Consider the following 20,418-nt stretch of genomic DNA (forward strand, 5'->3'; position numbering starts at 1 on the left):
CTACACTATAGATACCTGAAATTACACTTTCCACTGTTGCGCGTGTTTATTTAAATTAACCCTATTTGGTTCCTGGATGCATGATATATAATGCATTTTTAGTATTATCAAAATAATCATTGCACAAAAAACCTCTGCATTCTACATTGTTCGTAATTTTGGATTAGGTTATCCACGCATGATTGAAACATCCCGTTTATATAAAAATGAAAAATTATCACTGCTGGTGTACAGTTGTAGATTAAGTACTCGATATGAGTTAGATTATTGCATCGGTATAGTAAAAAGTGTTTGATTTTTCATTTAGTTAATTAGCCTCTGGAATCATTTAGGTGTAGCGTATAGGTAGGGAGTGAAGGAACAGACTGCATCTGTGTTCGCGAAAAACCTTTGGCACTGTATCTCTTGTGCAGCTGATTAGTCCTTGAGATTAGCTACAGAGGCCGAAATCTGGTCAATATTCGCAACTATTCATTTTATATTTATTTTTGCTTCATTACTTTATGCGTAACTCGTAAGATTGATTGTCTACATATTGACTTAATATATACATACTTTGTTAATAATGTGTTCGGTTGGATCAATGCCATGAATCAATTACAAAAATAAAATAAAAAGAATTCTAAGAGATGTAACACACATCTCTCAGAGATATGTGTTATAATTTAGAGGTAACTAGATTAGGAATTTTTTTAACAATGTTCGATCCAGGTGAGCAAATCATTTTCTATAATGGAACTAACTACCAAAGAGAGATTAAGAACTTAGTAAAAGTCACCACTTAGGAAAATAATTAAATACACAAAAAATAAAGCAAATTCAAAATCGTTTGTCTTAGCAGGGTTAGCAGAGTCCAGGTTAGCTGGGTAATTGATTTGATAATTAAAAAAAGCTTCAAAAAGTTTACGATATGAAAGAAGGGGTTGGTTATGATCAGGTCATTTATATGTAATATATTCATATGTAAAACATTTCAATTTGAAAACGTTCATTCACAGTGCTTGAGGCTATTTATAGATTAAATTATTCTCAATGAACAACGCAGGTACCATTGCGCATGTCCTTAATTCAGCTACCCAAAGGTTTCGTACTTCAGTAGAGTGTTTTCAAGCTAGACGAATTATTATGATAATCAAGTTTAAAATGTAGACAGTAAAAAATAACTGATATAAGGTGATAGGGCAAATATTTTTAATTTTGTGTGACTAATAATAAGCCTGTGACAAGGAAGTAAGTAAATCATTCAGTTTCAATTTAGTGTTCCATAATTAGATTAATCACGAGTCGTTATGACACTTATAGTTAATAATATTGATTCTCAGTTTAGCATTGTAAGCAATTTTATAGACGGTATTTTATAGACATAGTATCAAGGACTTTTTAACTATACTGACTCGTAGGATAGTTAAAAATCAGCTAATTTCACATCGTTTTTATTTTTTAAAATAGAGCAAACAACTACATTGAAAGCAAAGATTATGATTTAATCATTTTTAATAAATAAAATAACTTGAAGTTACGAAATTATTCGGAATTAATCATTTAATTATACTCGCATCCTTTTTAGATTTGTTAGGATGGCGTTATTCATTGGGTGACGTGTAAAAGGTCGAAGGAGTTATGCTGGCGACTTCGTTCATTCTATCGCTTGTGGTGGCAACAGCGTATGCTTGCTATCTATTTCCTAGTGGTAGGTCTTGAAGACTATATTATATTTAATGTGTAGCATTAAAACATTTTCTTAATATTTTACACCAGGTCTAGTAAGTATACTTAAAAATAAGAACATAACCATAAACATTTAGAACCTTTGACAGTTTCATTTAAATAATGGTACAAAATTTATTAAAATACATACGGAAAAAGTTAACACTGTTAAAGTGTATACTACACATACTTAACAACATACCGCACCGCACAATTAATAAAATATTATTTTATAGTAGATTAAAGTTTCCATTGTTGCAGCTAATTGATGTGCATATTGTGTCAGACGTGCCGGATCCGTGCCGAGGAGTGACGTGCGGTCCTGGGGAGCAGTGTAGACCGTCGTCAGATGGAAAATCTTACAAGTGTGAGTGCCCAACTTCATGCCCGAGCTATGGAGATCACGAAGGTTCTCGACCTCTTTGCGCCAGCGACGCTCGGGACTATCCAGGAATTTGTGAAATGCGCCGAGCTGCCTGCGAAGCAAATACGAATATAACTTTCAAGTATTATGGAAAATGTGGTAAGAATTGTATTACCTAAAAATATTATTTTGTTCTAAATGATACACATTGATGTTAATTATTTGTCGTCAGACCCTTGTGCGGGTGTAACCTGTCCGGATCCAGAAGTTTGTCAATTGGATGATAGACGCCAACCTTTATGTCGTTGTGCGGAGCCATGCTCACTCGAGTTCTCTCCTGTTTGCGCTTCTGATGGGAAGACTTATTCTAACGAATGTCAAATGCACAGAGAGTCGTGTCGTGCAAGAAAACAGTTAAAAATTATATTTAAGGGACAGTGTAGTTCTGGTAAGCTTTTATATTTTTAATAAATAAATTATTCTTTGTTAGGAAGGGTGGTGGTGGTGTGTAACTAAATTTTTATTGACTTTTACAGGCGTCAATCCTTGTGCAGAAGTGGAGTGTCGTCACGGAGCGGAGTGTCGCGTGGAAGGAAGCGGCGCGGTGTGTGCCTGTCCGCCGCTGTGCGAGCCGGTCTTGCGACCAGTTTGCGGGTCGGATGCGCGCACCCATGACAGCGAATGCGAGTTGAGACGTGTGGCGTGTCTCTTGGGGAGAGAACTGAAGGTTATACACGCTGGTGCTTGTGGTAAGTTGGTATATTTATTTTTTCGATCAATTTTTGATAACTATAATTCAAAGTAGCCTAGTAGTCTTGTCCAATGTTTTAGAAGATGTAAAGCCGTTGGCCCTGCGCCATAATTATATCCAGTCGTGCTGGATTTGTCGTCCCCTCGGATTAAGATTTAGGAGAATAGAAAGTGCATTTGTGCTTCTAAGATGATTGGTCTCTGGGAATAGCCACCGCATCCGAAATTCAACTAGGATTAGAATATTATATTCTAATAAGAAATGTGTTTTTCAAAATAAGCTTATATAATCATACTTTTATACAATTTATTACAATTGTATAAAAATTTTAACACCGAAAATGTATTTTCCGCCGACTTCAAAAGAAAGAACTTATGGTTTGGTAGATGATACCTGGCTATTTAGCCTACCTAATTGTTAACTTCCTTTTGTTTTGCTCAATCAAAGCAAAACAAAAACAAAACATTAGAAATAATCTGAATTCAATCTGGTTAACTCTGGAATCAGGATCAAACGGTGTGTGCGCGGGGCGCGTGTGCCCGCACGGCGGCGAGTGCGTGTCTACGGGCGGTCGCGGCGTTTGTCGCTGTCCGCGGTGCTCGAATGAATTCGCCCCAGTGTGCGGGTCAGACGGCATATCTTATGGCAATCGTTGTAAGCTGCAACTCGAGGCCTGCCGACACCGTCGGCACGTGCAAGTACTGTACGACGGACCCTGCAGTTAGTATTCCGAATACTACCTACTAAAGTATCATTGCAAGTATTATAAATGTATATTTTATGTATATCAATCATTACCTTGTTGGTCTAGTGGCTATAGTAAAAAGTTATTGAGTTTTTCTGTCGAAAGTTCTCAGTAGCAGCCCGGAGTCTGAAAATTGGAAGCGTGTACACTCGAAAAGCACGTAAAGCCATTGGTTCTGCATCTAAACTCTTCCGGTCGGAAGTGTCGGATTGCCATCCCATGGGATTATGAGAGTTAGGGAATAGAGATGCACCTGTGTTTGCGCACACTCCTGTGCACTATAATATATACTGCGCAGCTAATCTCTCTTGAGATTTGCCGCCGTGGCCGAAATCGGTCTAAGGGTCCGTTCACACAGACCGGCTCGGAGAGCATCGGCCTGCTTTTTTCTTTTCACACAGACCGGGTCGTATACGCTTGGAATTGGCCGGAGCGGAGCCGCCAACTATTTCACATCGACCGGCTGGAAGAGATCTGAAAGCGGGTGCGAGCGAGAAAGAGCACGCAAGCGGAGCCGGTCGGCTCCTTTTATTACTTCACACGAAGCGCGTTCAGGCATTTTTAATGACAAAAAAGGTGCAAATGCAAAAATAAACTTTACTACAATCACTCAAAACACTGTTTCCAACGTGATAAAAATCTGCTCTCCTCTCCGAGCCGGTCTGTGTGAACGGACCCTAAAGGTCATTATTATTATTATATGAATTATTATCACAAAACTTTATTAACATTATGTAATTTTATTTTAGACGGGTGTGAAAATAAAAAATGCGAGTATTATGCAGTTTGTGAGAGTGACGGGGTTTCTGAAGCAAGTTGTGTTTGCCCTAAGCATTGTGAAGATGGAACTGTGAGTAAAGAAAATATTGCTTGAAAACACACTTTTTGTGGTTAGTCGTAAGAATATAAATAGTTTCATAAGTGTTTGAAAGGGTCTAATAGGTCTTTACCAAAATTAATAGATCATTAAATTTATATATTAATTATTAAAATATAAACCTACTCGTTGGTAGGTCTGTAAGCAGGCTCGTCTAGGTGGGTACTAGCAACACACGAGTTATTCTACCGTCAAAAAAATTACTTTATAGTTACTGCGCACTGAATCTGTAAAAGAATGAGTGAGTGAGTCTGTCTGTCTGTGTTTATATATGTCTCTTACATGGGCATTTTTGGCGCATTCATAATGTAATGAGTGATATATACTTCTTATATGGCTGGCGGTCACATAAAGCGCCACATTTGCGCACTTGTCTTGCTAAAATAAATAAAATAATAAAGATTCAATATTCGAATATAGGTAAAATATTTAATGTTTTTTTGTAAAAAGAGACGATTGGCACACAACAAAAATAACGACCACAGAAGGCAATTCAAAGTGTAATTTTCATTGTGATGTTGACTAGAAATCAAAACAAACAGGCGTATAAAAAAACCAATCAAAATAATAGAATGATACACTATATAAACGCATTAACACGTCTGTGGAGATCCTTAATTTAAAAAAAACTAAGCATTACTTTTTTTTAATTATTATTTATTTTGTCAAACGTAGGTAAGTAAATAAAGATAACGAAAGATACCATTTGTTTTTTTACATTTACACTTTGACAAATTCAGGAAACTGAAGAAATCTGCGGAAACGATAATCAAACTTACAGTAGTGTTTGTGCACTCCGAGACATAGCTTGTCGGGAGAAGAAACGACTTCACCTTAAGCACATGGGTTCTTGTGGTGAGTTGTTGGGGATTTGAATTTGTTCATTAAATGTATATACCTAATCATTATACATTCAGCTATAATTACATAAAATAATTTATTTTATGAAATTTAGAGCGACAGTAAAAAATTGTAGTGAACGGCAAATATATATCACCAAAATATTCGAATAGAATCCTGTGGAGGCATCCAATGCCCGAATGGCATGTGGTGCTCGCGCGGCAAGTGCACGTGTGCGACGACGTGTGCCGATGTGCCGCGAGAGCCCGTCTGCGCCGACTCACACCGCACCTTTCCCAACGAGTGCTCGCTGCACAGGATCGCATGCGAAGCGCGCATGCGCGGCGACGTAGCCCCGCAAGTGGCTTACTACGGCGAGTGTACGGACTCTCACGATGGCAATCTCACTGCAGGCGAGTGTGCTCAGAGAAAATAATTTAGATATGTTCTTAAAAGTTTCAATCCGGAGAGAAGAAAATAAATATGTTGTTTGTCGCACAAAGTTGTTGTTGTAGTTGTTGTGTGTAGCAGTTTCTTAGTCTCGTAACATAAAGGAATTACTATACACGACTGCTGATTTAATGACTGTTTGCTACTAATTTATTTTTTAATATAGGTACAAATCGATCAGGCAAACTGTTAGAGAGCGGTAACGAGATCCGGGTGCTGGACGAGACGGAGAGCTCCAGCGCCGCCACCGGGACGGCCGTGTGCGCGCGCGTGCAGTGCGCGTACGACGCCACGTGCGCAGTGGACGCGAGCGGACAGCCGCGCTGCGCGTGTCTGTTCGACTGCGCGGCGGCCGCGGCGGCTGCGTCGGCGCCGGTGTGCGCGTCCGACATGCGCATGTATCCCACTCTCTGTCACATGAAGTTGGAGGCGTGTCGCCGGCAAGAAGACTTGAGACTACGACCCCTAGCTCTGTGTAGAGGATTGGAGGTAGGTATTTTATTATGTCGTTATTTATACCTTTTTAAACTGTGTTATGTATGTCTGAGTTTGTTACATTTAACATTACATGCTTAATTAATCTGTATTCAATTTACAAAACAAATTGAGAATTTGAGATCGTTTTGTCGATCTATGTTTCAATTTTTATTTCTAATGTTAATGATCAATAAGTAAACATTGTTGCAGTTTCGACCCTGTGGTGACGACGAGCCTCTCACTGACGTCGAGGGTCGTCCAATGGACTGTGGTGGCGGTCCGCATCGAAAAGACTGTCCAATTGGCAGCTATTGTCATCACACCGCTAAAGCTGCACGTTGCTGTAGAAAAGGTAAGTTATATTTGAGTTAGAACTCCTATACAGAAATGTGGTTTAGGTACAAAGTTATGGAGACACTAAAATTAAAGAAATTTTAAATGGATTATTAACATAAAATAAAAATATTTGCAGATAAATCGATTGTAGAAAAAAAAGATTGTCAAGAGTCTTGGTATGGATGTTGTGGGGATGGCGTTACGCCGGCGAGAGGTCCAGGTGGAGCCGGATGTCCTTCACAGTGTGGCTGTCACAGGCTTGGGTCAGTGTCGGAGCAGTGCGACGAAAGTGGACAATGTCAGTGCAGGCCTGGCGTGGGCGGCGAGAAGTGTGATCGGTGTGAACCGGGCTACTGGGGCCTGCCACGAATTGGAATTGGACACGCTGGATGTATACGTAAGTAACAAGGACCGTTGCGTTAATCTCGGGAACTATCAGTCTAATTTGAATAATTCTTTTGATTGTAAATTTATTAAATTAAACAGTGCGAGGCAGCTAATACTATTATAAATTAATAATAATCTTCATAGTATCCATTAAAACTATTAATTTGGCTTGTTTAAATAACTAAAATTAATGTCAGAACGATATATATATATATATATATATATATATATATATATATATATATATATAGATATACTTTTATCGGAGATATTTAACAAAGTTTAAAATCTTGTTTTATTATGAAGCATGCGGTTGCTCGGCCTTTGGGTCGGTGCGCGAGGATTGCGAACAAATGACAGGTCGCTGCGTGTGCAAGTCTGGTATTCAAGGACAAAAGTGTACCGTTTGCTCTAATCATGAACACACCCTCGGTCCCAACGGCTGTTTTGATCGTAAGTAACATTTATTTAAGATTTCGAATAAAAAATTAATAAAGTTTAACAATATTTTTATATAACAGCGGAATCGACGCAGCTGCCTGCCACCGATTGTGAACACATGACATGCTATTTCGGAGCATATTGCGTTATACGCAGTGGGCTCGCAACATGCGAGTGTGGAGCTCCGGAGTGCGCGGCTGCCGAAGCTCCTTCTGTCTGTGGTAGCGATGGTCGTACCTACCTCTCAACTTGTCACCTGCGAGCACACGCATGTCGGACACAGTCTGATGTCGTAGCCCAAGCGTTTGGACCTTGTGGAGAGGAAGCCCCGACCGTCAGGCGAGGTAGTCGCTCGGCTGACACTCGCTCAAACCCTTCACGTAATTCAAGAGAAAACGAACACGCTGTAGGTGACTCGGACCGCACGTATCGAACTAATTCCATACATTTCACGGACGCTTCGGTAGACACGAGTGATAGTGGCAAACCAGACAGCCCTGAACCTGAAATGACGTGCATTGACATTTTACCACCTCTAGATTATCGCTAGTACAGAGACAGCTAGAATAATGTAGTTGCACAAATCAGTAGTTGACACAAATATTTTCACCTTAAAATTATTGTACTCTGTAATTTAATCAAACCAATCCATCTACTCCATCTTTTAAAAACTAAATTATTCGCAGAGAAAGTACGTATTGCATACATCAACTCGATGGAGAACGAAGCGGAAAGCGGTTGTAATAAAAACATATCAAAAAAGGTTATTTTTGAGAATGAATCTGAAGAGGAGCAATATATAACAAATGAGGTAGAGGAAAATTATCCAATTTATGAAGAATACATCGAAGGCCCTGAAAGCGAAACATATACAGCGCCATTATTCGACGGACTCGCTCGTATGACGGCAAGGACACGATTGCCCGCTAAACGATTCGATATTTGGGCAGAAGTGTCGGCTGTGTGTGGAAGGGGCGCTTTAATAAGTGCCTCAGGTGTTAGAGATTACATATGGCTCGGGCTCGTAGATAACAGAGCTGTTCTGCGGTGGGATGCGGGGAATGGACCTTTAGAATTACATTCCGGGAAAGTTAAGGTCGACGTCAAATCTAAAATATCAGCAAGAAGGTACAAAAAGGACGCAATGTTAAAATTGGGATCAACGACTGCTAGAGGTTCCACGCATGGACGGATGAGCTCGCTCGATGTGGATCCTTATATTTACGTCGGCCACCCGCCCGGCAACATTACGAAGTAAGTAATTATAAAGTTAATAATGATTATGATTTTTAAAAATTTAATAATATTTCGTACAGATAAGATTATCAAAAGATTTTGCGATATCTAAAGCGTACTTGTCGTAAGGTTATCGGGTACTCACGCACTGCACGGGTTCGTGGGCTGTGTACATCGCTTACGTGTTAGTGGTCGCGACGTAATACCTCCCTCCAGGGGCCTGTCTGTCACCGCCCAAGGCCTCCGACCTTGCACTCCGTACAATCTCGCCCAGATCGAATGTCCTTGAAATTACTGTACACTACAAAAACCGGTTTGATGAAAATGTAATAAAAAATGTAATGAATTTTTTTCTAAAACTTATATAATATTTTAATATATATTATGTTAATATTGTATCATTTATGTAACGATTGTAGAGATAGTATTTTGAAAAAAAAAGTTGTAAAATAATACACCGGCTTTTAAAATTAATGGTCCCTCGAGACGGTAATTTGCAATTGTTAATATTTACGTGATTGATACCCAACCAAACTGAGATGTGCGGGAATGTTGCACTTTTAATTGAAGCTTCATTCGTCCGTCATTTGAAAACTGCATCACGTAAGTAATGAAAATTGCAAATAATCGTCTCCGGGATGGATTCACGTTTTAAAAAAGCGATGTTTTGAAATCTGACTTAAATTAAAATATTTTTATAAAAAAAAAACTTCCGCCAAAGTTAAAACACAGTTTTTTAAAACCACTTAGTTGCATTCTCGAAAATTATAGTGATAAAAGGATCTTTGATTGTATTAGACCTTTGTTGAGTTTTATTCGTGTTCATTATAAACGTATAACAAAACGAAAGGGAATGTTTTTTTTAAATTTAAGCTGTGTATTTTATAATATAATAATGTATATATTTGTGCAATTTTGTATGTTGTTTTTATTTATGTACTCAATTTTAAAATACATACAACAAAATTTTGCTATATATGATTGTGGCAATTTCGTATGACTTTAAAATCGTCTCCTTAATTTGGTTGAATTATATATCCATATGCCTAAAAGCTCAACTTATCTACCTAACAGTAACAGCCTGTTAATGTCCCACTGCTGGGCTAAGGCCTCCTCTCCCTTTTGAGGAGAAGGTTTGGAGCTTATTCCACCACGCTGCTCCAATGCGGGTTGGTAGAATACACATGTGGCAGAATTTCAATGAAATTAGACACATGCAGGTTTCCTCACGATGTTTTCCTTCACCGTTAAGCACGAGATGAATTATAAACACAAATTAAGCACATGAAAATTCAGTGGTGCTTGCCCGGGTTTGAACCCACGATCATCGGTTAAGATTCACGCGTTCTTACCACTAGGCCATCTCGGCTTATATTATAATAATTAATAAATTTGATGTGCCAACTGATAAAACAGTTTTTAAATCGTTCTTACGAGTATATCACATTGAGCCTTTTTTCTCTGATTTATTGATTACTGATCAAGTAATAGTAATGATTTTTAATAAAAAGTATTGATTTTTTGATTACTCATCAGATCATAACACATTCAGATTCCGTGTCCGACCTCGTCTGTGATTTTCGAATCGGCCTATTTAGACACGAGAGTACATATCTGTATGGAAACAGGCCCACGATTATTGTAAGTTTTACAAAAATTATAAGAATAATATCGTTGAATTCAGATACAACAAATAATAATTAGGTAATAAATAATAATAAAAACACGTTTAATAAAATATTTTGTTTGATATAAAATTATAAATCTTATACATAACTCAATTGTGATATTGTTTCAATCATAAATAAGCATATCTTTCAAAAATATTCTTTATAAATAAGATATTGTGTGTTATCTACTTGTATATCATATTTCTTCAACTTCGTAGACTGTTTTGACAATTTTGTAAATACATTTTCCAATAATATTAAATAAATATTATTGAACACATTTTTTTTCATTTATTTCCCACTTAAAATACCCGAGCTTGGATTGTTACTAGGACATGGTTTAAAAAAAGGTAATTACGTCTAAATAATATAGCACTAGAATTTCAGGATTTGTGTGATTCCATGAGTTTAGATTTAAAGCAGTAATATACAGACATGTTTAGCATAAATACATTGACCTCTCTGAGTAAATTAAATGTGTTTATAAAAAGTATGAGAACAATTGCAATATTAGTGACATTTTGTGCTCAACAAATAATAACTTAAGAATGTTCTTTAATATTTCCTTCTTCATAGAAATTAAGATTTTAAATTACAGTCTGTAATATTATAAATGTAAATGCCCACGGCTGGATAAGAACCTCCTTTCTATTTAAGATGGATTAAGAACATATTCCTCCACAGAGTTCAGTTGTGAGTGGGCTTGTTGTCTTAGATTTCTTCATCGCTGAGCATGAGGTGAATTGTAAATTTGTCTCACGAACGAACTCAAAGTTAAGTAACAGATCCAGATAGGGATCGGGGTTCGAATCCACGACCTTTGGTTATGATCCACGTGTCCTGTCTGCAATCCTGCTCGCATAGTGGCGATGTTAAATGGTATAAAATAATAAAAAAATAATTATTGAATTATTTACTAAATTATTATTACACATACATACAATATTTATCTCAGTTTTTTGAATGTGTCAATGGCATAAAGTTAAGATCGAACCTGCGACTTTAAAATCGCTAGGCCGCTCGTAAACCATTGCGCTATTGACGCTCTGACGCATCTAATTTAATTTAATTTGATTAAATATGTGAACTGCTTTAAGGTAAGATTGAGTGAAACATACAGACAAATCGGATATCTTGGGTTTGATATGAAGAACAAAATTTTAATAAAATACTCTGTTTGAATTTTAAATTTAAACAAAGTCTGGAATAAAATCTAGTATAAAACATAAAGTTCGAAAGTCGTCCCCACTTTTCAACGGCAGCCCATTATTCCTTATCTACATTTCGTCCCCACTTCTCCTTTATAATCCTTCTTATCGCTCTCTACTTCATAAAAGACCAGGCTTCAAATTTCGCCCATTATTCCTCTGAAAACTAAAAGCTAGTCGTAAAAGTTTTTACGAGTATCTTTTCGTATTAATTTTATTTCCGTTTAATGCTTCGCTGATATTATGTTGCCATTTAATATATATTTTTATATTTATTGCGAGTTTATAATAACTACTTTTACTACTAAATACTTCGTTTGTGAACATACTTCGTGACAATTTATCGCGGATGTTCAATTACATTTGAAAGTAAAGATTTTTTTTATTTTCGTTTGTGAAACCTGCCATTCTCCAGATTATGTATTACGTATTTGGCACGAAGCCAAATTCATTATAACATATTTATCTACCTAATTGTTTTTGGGATCTGTATCAATTCGCGTTTATTTTTTAAAAACTTTAATATAAACTATGTATGTATGAAATAAGTTCATACATTATAGATAGTGGAATATGATATAATTTCAATTAAAGAACCAATTAATAAATAAATACTAACTCGAAAAATAATGTTAATACTAATCATAACATTTTTAAATATTAAACCTACACGGCACTCGTAAGCCTTGTTATTATGTTATATAAACAATAAAAATAAGTAATTTTTCATAAAAAGGTTTTGTTTTCTCATACTACGTACATAAATGACTTTTATACGAACATAACTTTTAACCAATTTCTAACATTAATGACTGTTGGTGCAAAGTATTTCTTTCTTACTGTCATCATTGATTTGACACTCGAAAGAAGAAGGCACAGTTAAGATTAAGTAATAAAATTAAACCCTACTTACAATAGTTACCCGGGAAACAGCAGATAAACAAATAAGAATATTCTACTAATATAAAACAAGGAAATAATAAATATGCGCTCGTATAACTTGTACAACGATTTTGATATTACGCTTAATAAGTAATAAGTCACGTTGTAAAATAAAGTTTGAAATTAATTAAATCATAGCTCGTTTGTCGCTTGTTCGTTCTCTTACGATTGTCTAATAAGGTAAAAGCATTCACATTAAAAGTTTGAGTGTTCCCCTTGAAAGCGTTTTGTACGTTATTAATCTCTTTTGTTTATCTTGTAAGTGTAATAACTAAATGCTATTATATTTATGACTCTCAAAGAGTTCTTATAAAATTTTTCTACTTCTTGAATCTTGATTAAAACCTTTAAGTACAAATATTACGATTACTTTATAGTTACTTTCTAAATCCTACTAATCTATTAATTATTCACCCATTTTATAGGTAAATATAGTGGAAAGTGCTAGTTAAATATAAATTAAACGTCCTTCGCCAGTATCCTGTTGCATTAATTTTTCATTTCCCTACGATGTGTAAGAGATAGAAATATTTAATTACCCAGAAATACAAGAAAGAGGTCACAAATTAAAGGAATACTTGACATGAGATGAGTTTAAATATTATATCGAAATAAAAATTAGTATTCCATTTTATATTATTTAGGATTAGCCACCAGCCATTTTTTTGTATATCCCGTCGGATTTATGTGCCGTGGTTTTTTTTAGAGAATATGAAGGCAGACGAGCATATGGGCCACCTGATGGTAAGTAGTCATTAACGACCAAAGACATTGGCATTGTAAGCAATGTCAACCATCGCTTACATTGCCAATGCACCTCCGTTGTGCCTGTAATTATACTGGCTCACCCTTCAAACCGGAACACAACAATACCAATTACTGTTGTTTTGCGATAGAATATCTGATGAGTAGGTGGAGGAATTGTCTGATCCTTAGCCGGCAACTGCATGAGTTTTCTTCAGAATCCTTCCAGAACGTTGTTGACAAAAAAAAATTCATTGTCGCGGTAAACAACTCGATATCGCTTAATTTCAATGTCTTCCCGTACTAAAAGCAGTAGTAATTGTGCTCATTAAGGTTAATACAGAGGTTTGTGTTCTTTAACCTTTTTCGATATTGGTGGTTAGTTTAGCCACTTTGTATACTACAGTGGACCTTATATATTAGAAATTTCCGGCGTTTGAAACGAGATATACAAATTTATCTTTTAGTGTCCGTAAAGGTTTCGCAACCTCCGTCAAACGTGTGAAAGAACTGCACAGTACCTCTATTTTTTTCAAATATGTATTAACAGTTAAAATATTAAAATTTATTTACTAGCTGGGTATACACAAAACTTTAATTTGAATATTAAAACATAAACGTAAGTATTATGAAAATCTTTGTTTTTATTTTCTTTCAAATTGTCATAGGTTTGCTTTTGAAGTCTGGTCTACACACATATTTTTATGATTATTTCGTTATTTTAATAATTTGTATTTAAATCACAAAAAATAAACATCGTGTTCATTAAATAAATCAGTGACGTCACAAGCAACTAAATCTTTAAATAACTTTTTTCATGAATGTGGCATGATTAACATAATTTAAGGTTTGTTTTCTTAATTGCACCTATTCCTTTGGGCACTTCTTGCTTCCTACTTTCATTTAAAATGCTCTTAATATATTGTATAAAGTTGTTAATAGCATTTAATACTTTGTTTTTTATAAAATTGTATTTCTTTCTAATTTGAATCATCATCATAATTAATAAATAGCAAATAGTGACAAGATAAGTACTTTTGAAATTAATATAAAAATGTTAATTCGTGTAAATTGTTTTAAACAAAAAAATGTTTATGTGTAATAAAACCAGCGGCTATTGCTTAGTATTAGTTTTAAATAAAAACGCTTCTCGATGTGACAAAACTCAAGTGTCAATATGTCAATATTACTACTTTTAATAAAATTTTATATTGAAGATTCGATTGTTGGCTAGTTTGACTACGGTTGAATAAAAAATCTTATTTGTATTTTTGCATTGCAGTTGTCTACAAAAAATAAACTTGTTTAAGATCTCTGCAATACCTTAGAATAAAATTATAATAAGCACCATTGCCAGCTTTTCGCCCACTTTTCACTTCATGTCATAGGATACAATTTCAGGCTGAGCAAATTGTTATTGAATATGACAAGTTGTATTGAAAAATAATATAATTTATTTGTAAGTATTGACATACAAATACATTTCTGCATATCGGCAATAAATAAAATCTTATCAGCGGTATTTACACATAAATCGCCAATTTCTTAGAGATGTTGACGGGACTTATTTTTATTTCGCATATCAATTGAAGTCATATAACATACAAATATGTATGTAATATGAATTCAATACTTGTTTTGGCGTATGCTGTCTTCTTCGATTAGGTGCTGCATTAACAGAGGGATTCTTTGGATTCTATTTGCTTCTTTTGTTGCTGCTATAAAAGTTTTTTGGATCTATGAAGCGTGACAAAAAAGCGAGATCGGTTTTGACAAGATTCTGTATTAGATAAATTGTTTCGGTCGGTAAGAAAAAATATGATATATAAGTATATTTTCACCGAATTATTAACATTGCATGTGCATCTATTGTGGTAAAAAGGCCAGAAATAGATAGTCAATTAGTTACTAACTAGTCCATGACTATATTAATTAACGTGAACGATGCATATGTAACACATCGTTTACTATAATCAGGCAGAATTACATTATCAAATATAAATTTATGTGACCTATAGCAAGTATAAGCCATTGCGACAGTTTAAAAAATCGACCAAGTGTTCGGTTATGGATCTGTGCACGATAATTAACAGATTTAATTTCAATTGTATTCATGGATTCTGTAGTAGATAATAGTAGCGATACATTACTTAAAATATATTATATTATTTTATATAGACAGGGTAAAATTATATTATTGAGGTTTATTTTTTTTTTTAATTTTAAAATAATTGTGCATAAAATGGCGCAACAGGCTACATAGCAGCGAGTAATCTTTCATGTCACCGCTACCCGAAAGATCTCATAGATTTCTCTCCTGGCGCAGAATTAGCGCGAAAGCCACGGCAATTATTTACGAGGTTTTCGCAGTAAAATTACAGTTCGCTGCGCTACCGCTCTTTTACATTTATTCGCGGGTTATTATGCCGAGCGAGAAGAGATTATTCGAAAACATAAACGTTGGTACCCTCATGCATCACGAGGCCACATCGTGACAGTTGCAAAAGTAATCATAGAATACATGTTGAAAATTATTTCCTTTTCATGCTTAGAGAGGACATGTCAGCTCATTTGTAATGCACACATAGAATTCATTACAGTTTGGATTTGTTCCAGTTATTCATCGTGAATTATGATTGTATTCGAAAAAAATGTCATCTAAATTTATTGATTGGTTTCGGTGATCATCTTTATGAGTATTTTACTAGGATGTTATGAAAATCAAGAAGCTGTGACGACCGTAAACATATATAAACTGGTAGTAGTTAGTAGCCTGTCAGCAATAATAAACGAGAGCCATTATTTCGTTGGAAATGTGTCGTTTCATGAAAAGCGAATGATCAAGTGTCAAATAGCGACTATTAAATTTGGATAACGCAGCTTACGTTTATATTTCGCACGTAATCCCCTCGTCGTGTAAAATACGGGCCGTCAGTAAATATTAAAGTCCGGTATAATTTCGCCTCTGTCAGTGTCATAAATATTGTCCAGAGATTTTCATATTAATTGCAACTCTTCTAGAGCGCCTTTGTAGGCATGAATTTTAATTTAATGACCCTTACGTGCGTATCGACCTGTATGCTGTAAAGTTTATTTTTAGCACGCTTATTATATTATTATTCGTCTAAGGATCGAACTTATGATGAGGTAATAATATTTTATCACATATACGTAAACTAAGTAGCCGTTGCAAATCATATTATTACATAAAAATTGTCTGTCGGAAAATATGTCGGCAAGTGCTCTGAAAGGCAACCACAAATTGATTTTTGATGTCGCCTCTTAAATTGCCATAATTCTGCCGCCGTCCTTCTCATTCACTGACAATATGTATATATTTTTTGTGTTATTAATTTTTAATTCTCAATTATAGTGTTAAATGATTTACCCATAAGGTATAACGAATAATAGCATAATAATTTGCAATTGCAGTACAAAACCACTGTTAAGTTTAAAAAAATTATATCTGATGTTTCTGTATGTCCGTCTGTCTTATTTATGTCAATGGTTTACTTTTCAAAGCTTATCTTTTTAAAGTGCATATTAAAAAGTCCTTACGTCCTATGGTTTTGTTTAACGAATATAATTCTAGTTGTATGCTCAATCAGTATGTTAATATGTGGGGTAGGTGAACGATCTGCTCTGAGTGGGTGCGAAGCCTGCGCGGCGCGACAGCCTCCGGCGCGGACTGCGCCCGTGCGCACGCTCCCATCTCTATAGTATTCTATTCCAAGTAAAACCTATCAAACAAGTGACGAATGAATGCGAACAGAAATTGCAAGTAATTTTTACTGATATTTTAAATAGTCTCTCTAGTTTTTATTTTAATCATGCGGGTTACGGCAACATTAATAGTGTTGGCACTCTGGATAGACGTCGTCAACACGGACGTGCAATTATCGGAGCTCGTGATGGTACCCTACAGACGTCAGCGACGCACATCTGTTTGTAACACAAATGTCACATATGACAAGGTTTTATTAAAGCGAGTGACCTTTGCTTCGAAATACATATTTACGGGTAAAGTGTACGGTGTGTTCTCTAGTAATAAGACACGAATATACAGAGTGTATATTCGTAGAGTGTTAAAAGGTAATTTTGACGATATAGGTGTTAATGTACAATTTGAAAAAGGGGAATCGATACGATTCAATGATGCTACAGTTTTAGTACAAACGTCAAAAGCTTTTAAGTGCCGGCCGTTACGTGTGCAAACCTATGCTATATTTTTGACTGAAAAAAAGAACAGTGACAGTCCGTTACGTTTAAATTTGATTATGGAACCTGTGCTACTGACTTTACATAATATCGATATAATTGAAGCAGCTATTAAAGGTAAGTCAGTTTTATTAACATGACATTATAAATTTATCATCCAAGTTACAGCAGGTCTACTCGTAAAACCGTCGCACTGTATAATATAAAATGATATATATATTTCGTCTTATTACAAAAATGTTTATTACGACGAAATTATTTGTAGCATAATTCAAAGCACAACATTGTAAATTACCAATTAAATTTATATTTTATATATATCTGAAATATATTTTTGTACCGATTTACTTGATAAAATGATTATGTAAATGTAAAAAGTAATGTTGTGTATTCAAATTTTAATTGGTTTAAATATGATTCAAATTAATATGGAATAGTTTGGTAGCGATCGTTGTTCCTAAAATGTGCCCTCATATATACTCAAACTCATCTGCTCTCTTGTAAAATTTAATTCAACGATAAATAAATTCTGTTGTAAAACGGTTAACGGATTCTATGCAAACGAATACGCGCGTGATAAGTTTGTATTTCATGTAAATAGCATTCCAGAATACCGGAGAGACGAAATAAAATGTTCAGCGTAGGTATTAATTGAAGGACAAGTTGTTGCAAAAGATTTGAGTTTAATAGTTGCTGATATGTAGTAATAACTTGATAATATCTTAAGAAAAAATACTATAAATGTCTTATCTAAAAATCTTACTGAGTAAATTGGTCTGGATGTGCTTTAACTGCCAATTATATTATATTATATAATTTGAAAAAGGAATACTATCACTAGTAAGTTAGTAGTACTTACGATAGGAATATTAATATATAGGGTTTTTAACTTTATTTAAATTTTATTTGTATCTCCACAAACGTGTCATCCGTGCCTTTGGTGTACCTTAACTAAAATTTTTATTGTGTTATTTTAATGTCCAGATGACTGTTTCAATAACTCGGAATGTGTGCTAGTTGACTTCCTGATAGGGGTGTTAGTTGTCTTTGTGGGATTCTGGATTCTTCTGGTCTGTATAGTATTCGGCCAGTCTTACATTATTTAGTCATTTTTATCATGGTTCGTCAATTATAGGTTGTATTCCAGAATTTCCTTGGTAATCACCATTTTTATCTCTTTATCAGTGGATACGCTATTGTGCAGTAGTAGCTTTTTCGTCGTTCGAAACAATCAAAACAGTCGAAAACACCAAATGGCACATGCAGTTGTTATTTAATTTGCCTTGTCAATTTAAAAAAAATCTTAAATTATGAATTTGTCTTTCCTCTGACATCCAACGTCCTGTAAATATGAAATTTCTTTTGACATTAGTTTACTGAATATTTATTAAATATATAATTAAATTAATTGTAAGAAATAAATTAAAATTAAAATTATTTTATTTTATCATAATATTGATCTAGATATCTACTGTAGAATTACATAGTTTTCACTCGGCATCATTAAACGATTCAAAAAATGAAACCGAATAATCTCATATCATATTATGTGTCATCTATTTTATACGTGACATTGGCAAAATATTTTGCGCTCAAATAGCGAAGAGAGAGAGAGAAAAAAAGCTTTGAATTGTCTACGTTTAAAATTTTCAATACGTTAACTTTATAGGCGGCTGGTATGAAACAATATTTGAAATCCTTCAATGGCGTATATTCATCACATGGATCTTTCTTAATCTTTTGTAATCTTTGAATATGTCGAGTTGATACTTGATAAAAAACTAAAAGGTGTTGGATCTTTGTTTACAATATACATATATTAGTGACATTGTCAATTTATTCACGTGACATTGCCAAATTTTTCACGTTTATTAATTATTTCAGTTGGCAAAGGCCATTACCTCATTCAACCGTTAATGTGGCGCCATCACACATTTTTTAGATTTCTCTTTTCCAATTTACGCAATGTTTTTATTTACAAATATTTATTCAAGCTAAGGATAGGAAAATGAAGAATTGGTATTTTTTATTTCAGCACTTTTAAATTGTAAGACATCAATTTTAACATTCTATTTTAAATATAATTAGCATGTTTTTAGTAGTTATTTTTACCATTGAGGACTTAAAACAACATTTAAAATTAGCTGAATAATGAGCGCGTGGAATGGTGGCGAGATTGCTGGCAGCATTTATTTTTGCTATGCAACAACTGTGCAAGCGCGAAGCGCTTCATACGGAGGCTAGAATATTTATTTTTTCTAATTTTTTTTTTAATATTAATAAATAAATTTAATTTATTTATTGGCCTATATAGTATAGTGCTAAAGGCATATAATAACATATATGTATAAAGCATAGTACAACACGCCCTGCGTATTTTTCATGCGTTTATTTATTAACATCCTTAGGTTCTGTCTAAGGTTCTATGTCGTCGTAAACTTTTCTCACATTATGACAGACTTTATAAAAGTTGACCATTTATTATTATTTTTTTATCATAATTGGTAATTGGTGAACGCCAACCACAGACATTGATATTATAAGAAATAGTACCATCCCTTCACCGCCAATGCGCCACCAACCTTGGGAAGTATAATGTTATGTCCCTTGTTCCTGTAGTCACACTGACTCATTCGCCCTTCAAACTGGAACACAACAATACTAAATATTGCTGTTTGGCGGTAGAATATGTGATAAGTGGGACCTTTTCATACGGGCTTGCACCACCATGGTTTGGTACATTCGAATTGAACATACGTAATTTTTGCACCGGCTACTTCGTCATCGCACCGTTGACCACCACCATAAAATATTATATGTTCAAAGTGCGAACCGCAGCCACTCAATTTTTTAGTGTTTTAAATAATAAAACATATCAAAATTACAAACTATTCAACTGTTTCTAGTCTACCATTAAAAAAAGGTTAATAAAATACTAAGCTTAGTACTGTTCGCTACCGATATACGTGATCAGGTAACACCGCGGCATTTTTCTTACTTTTAGTATTTATATATCCTGGGTAAC

General features: G+C 34.7%; 1 protein-coding gene across 1 annotated transcript; it reads left to right on the top strand.

The window, feature by feature from the left end:
• The first annotated feature begins 975 nt into the window (after positions 1-975).
• LOC126771561 (agrin-like) lies at positions 976-9,538 on the top strand. Its single transcript, XM_050491478.1, has 16 exons — positions 976-1,230; positions 1,568-1,690; positions 1,994-2,230; positions 2,304-2,519; positions 2,608-2,820; positions 3,330-3,542; positions 4,317-4,417; positions 5,185-5,299; positions 5,458-5,697; positions 5,901-6,223; positions 6,422-6,563; positions 6,684-6,944; positions 7,241-7,387; positions 7,456-7,719; positions 8,062-8,629; positions 8,741-9,538. Exons 2-16 carry the CDS (start codon positions 1,621-1,623, stop codon positions 8,898-8,900), a joined length of 3,270 nt encoding a protein of 1,089 aa, XP_050347435.1. The 5' UTR covers positions 976-1,230; positions 1,568-1,620; the 3' UTR covers positions 8,901-9,538.
• The last annotated feature ends 10,880 nt before the right edge of the window (positions 9,539-20,418 follow it).

This window comes from Nymphalis io, chromosome 1, assembly GCF_905147045.1.
Source record: "Nymphalis io chromosome 1, ilAglIoxx1.1, whole genome shotgun sequence".
Taxonomy (NCBI): domain Eukaryota; kingdom Metazoa; phylum Arthropoda; class Insecta; order Lepidoptera; family Nymphalidae; genus Nymphalis; species Nymphalis io.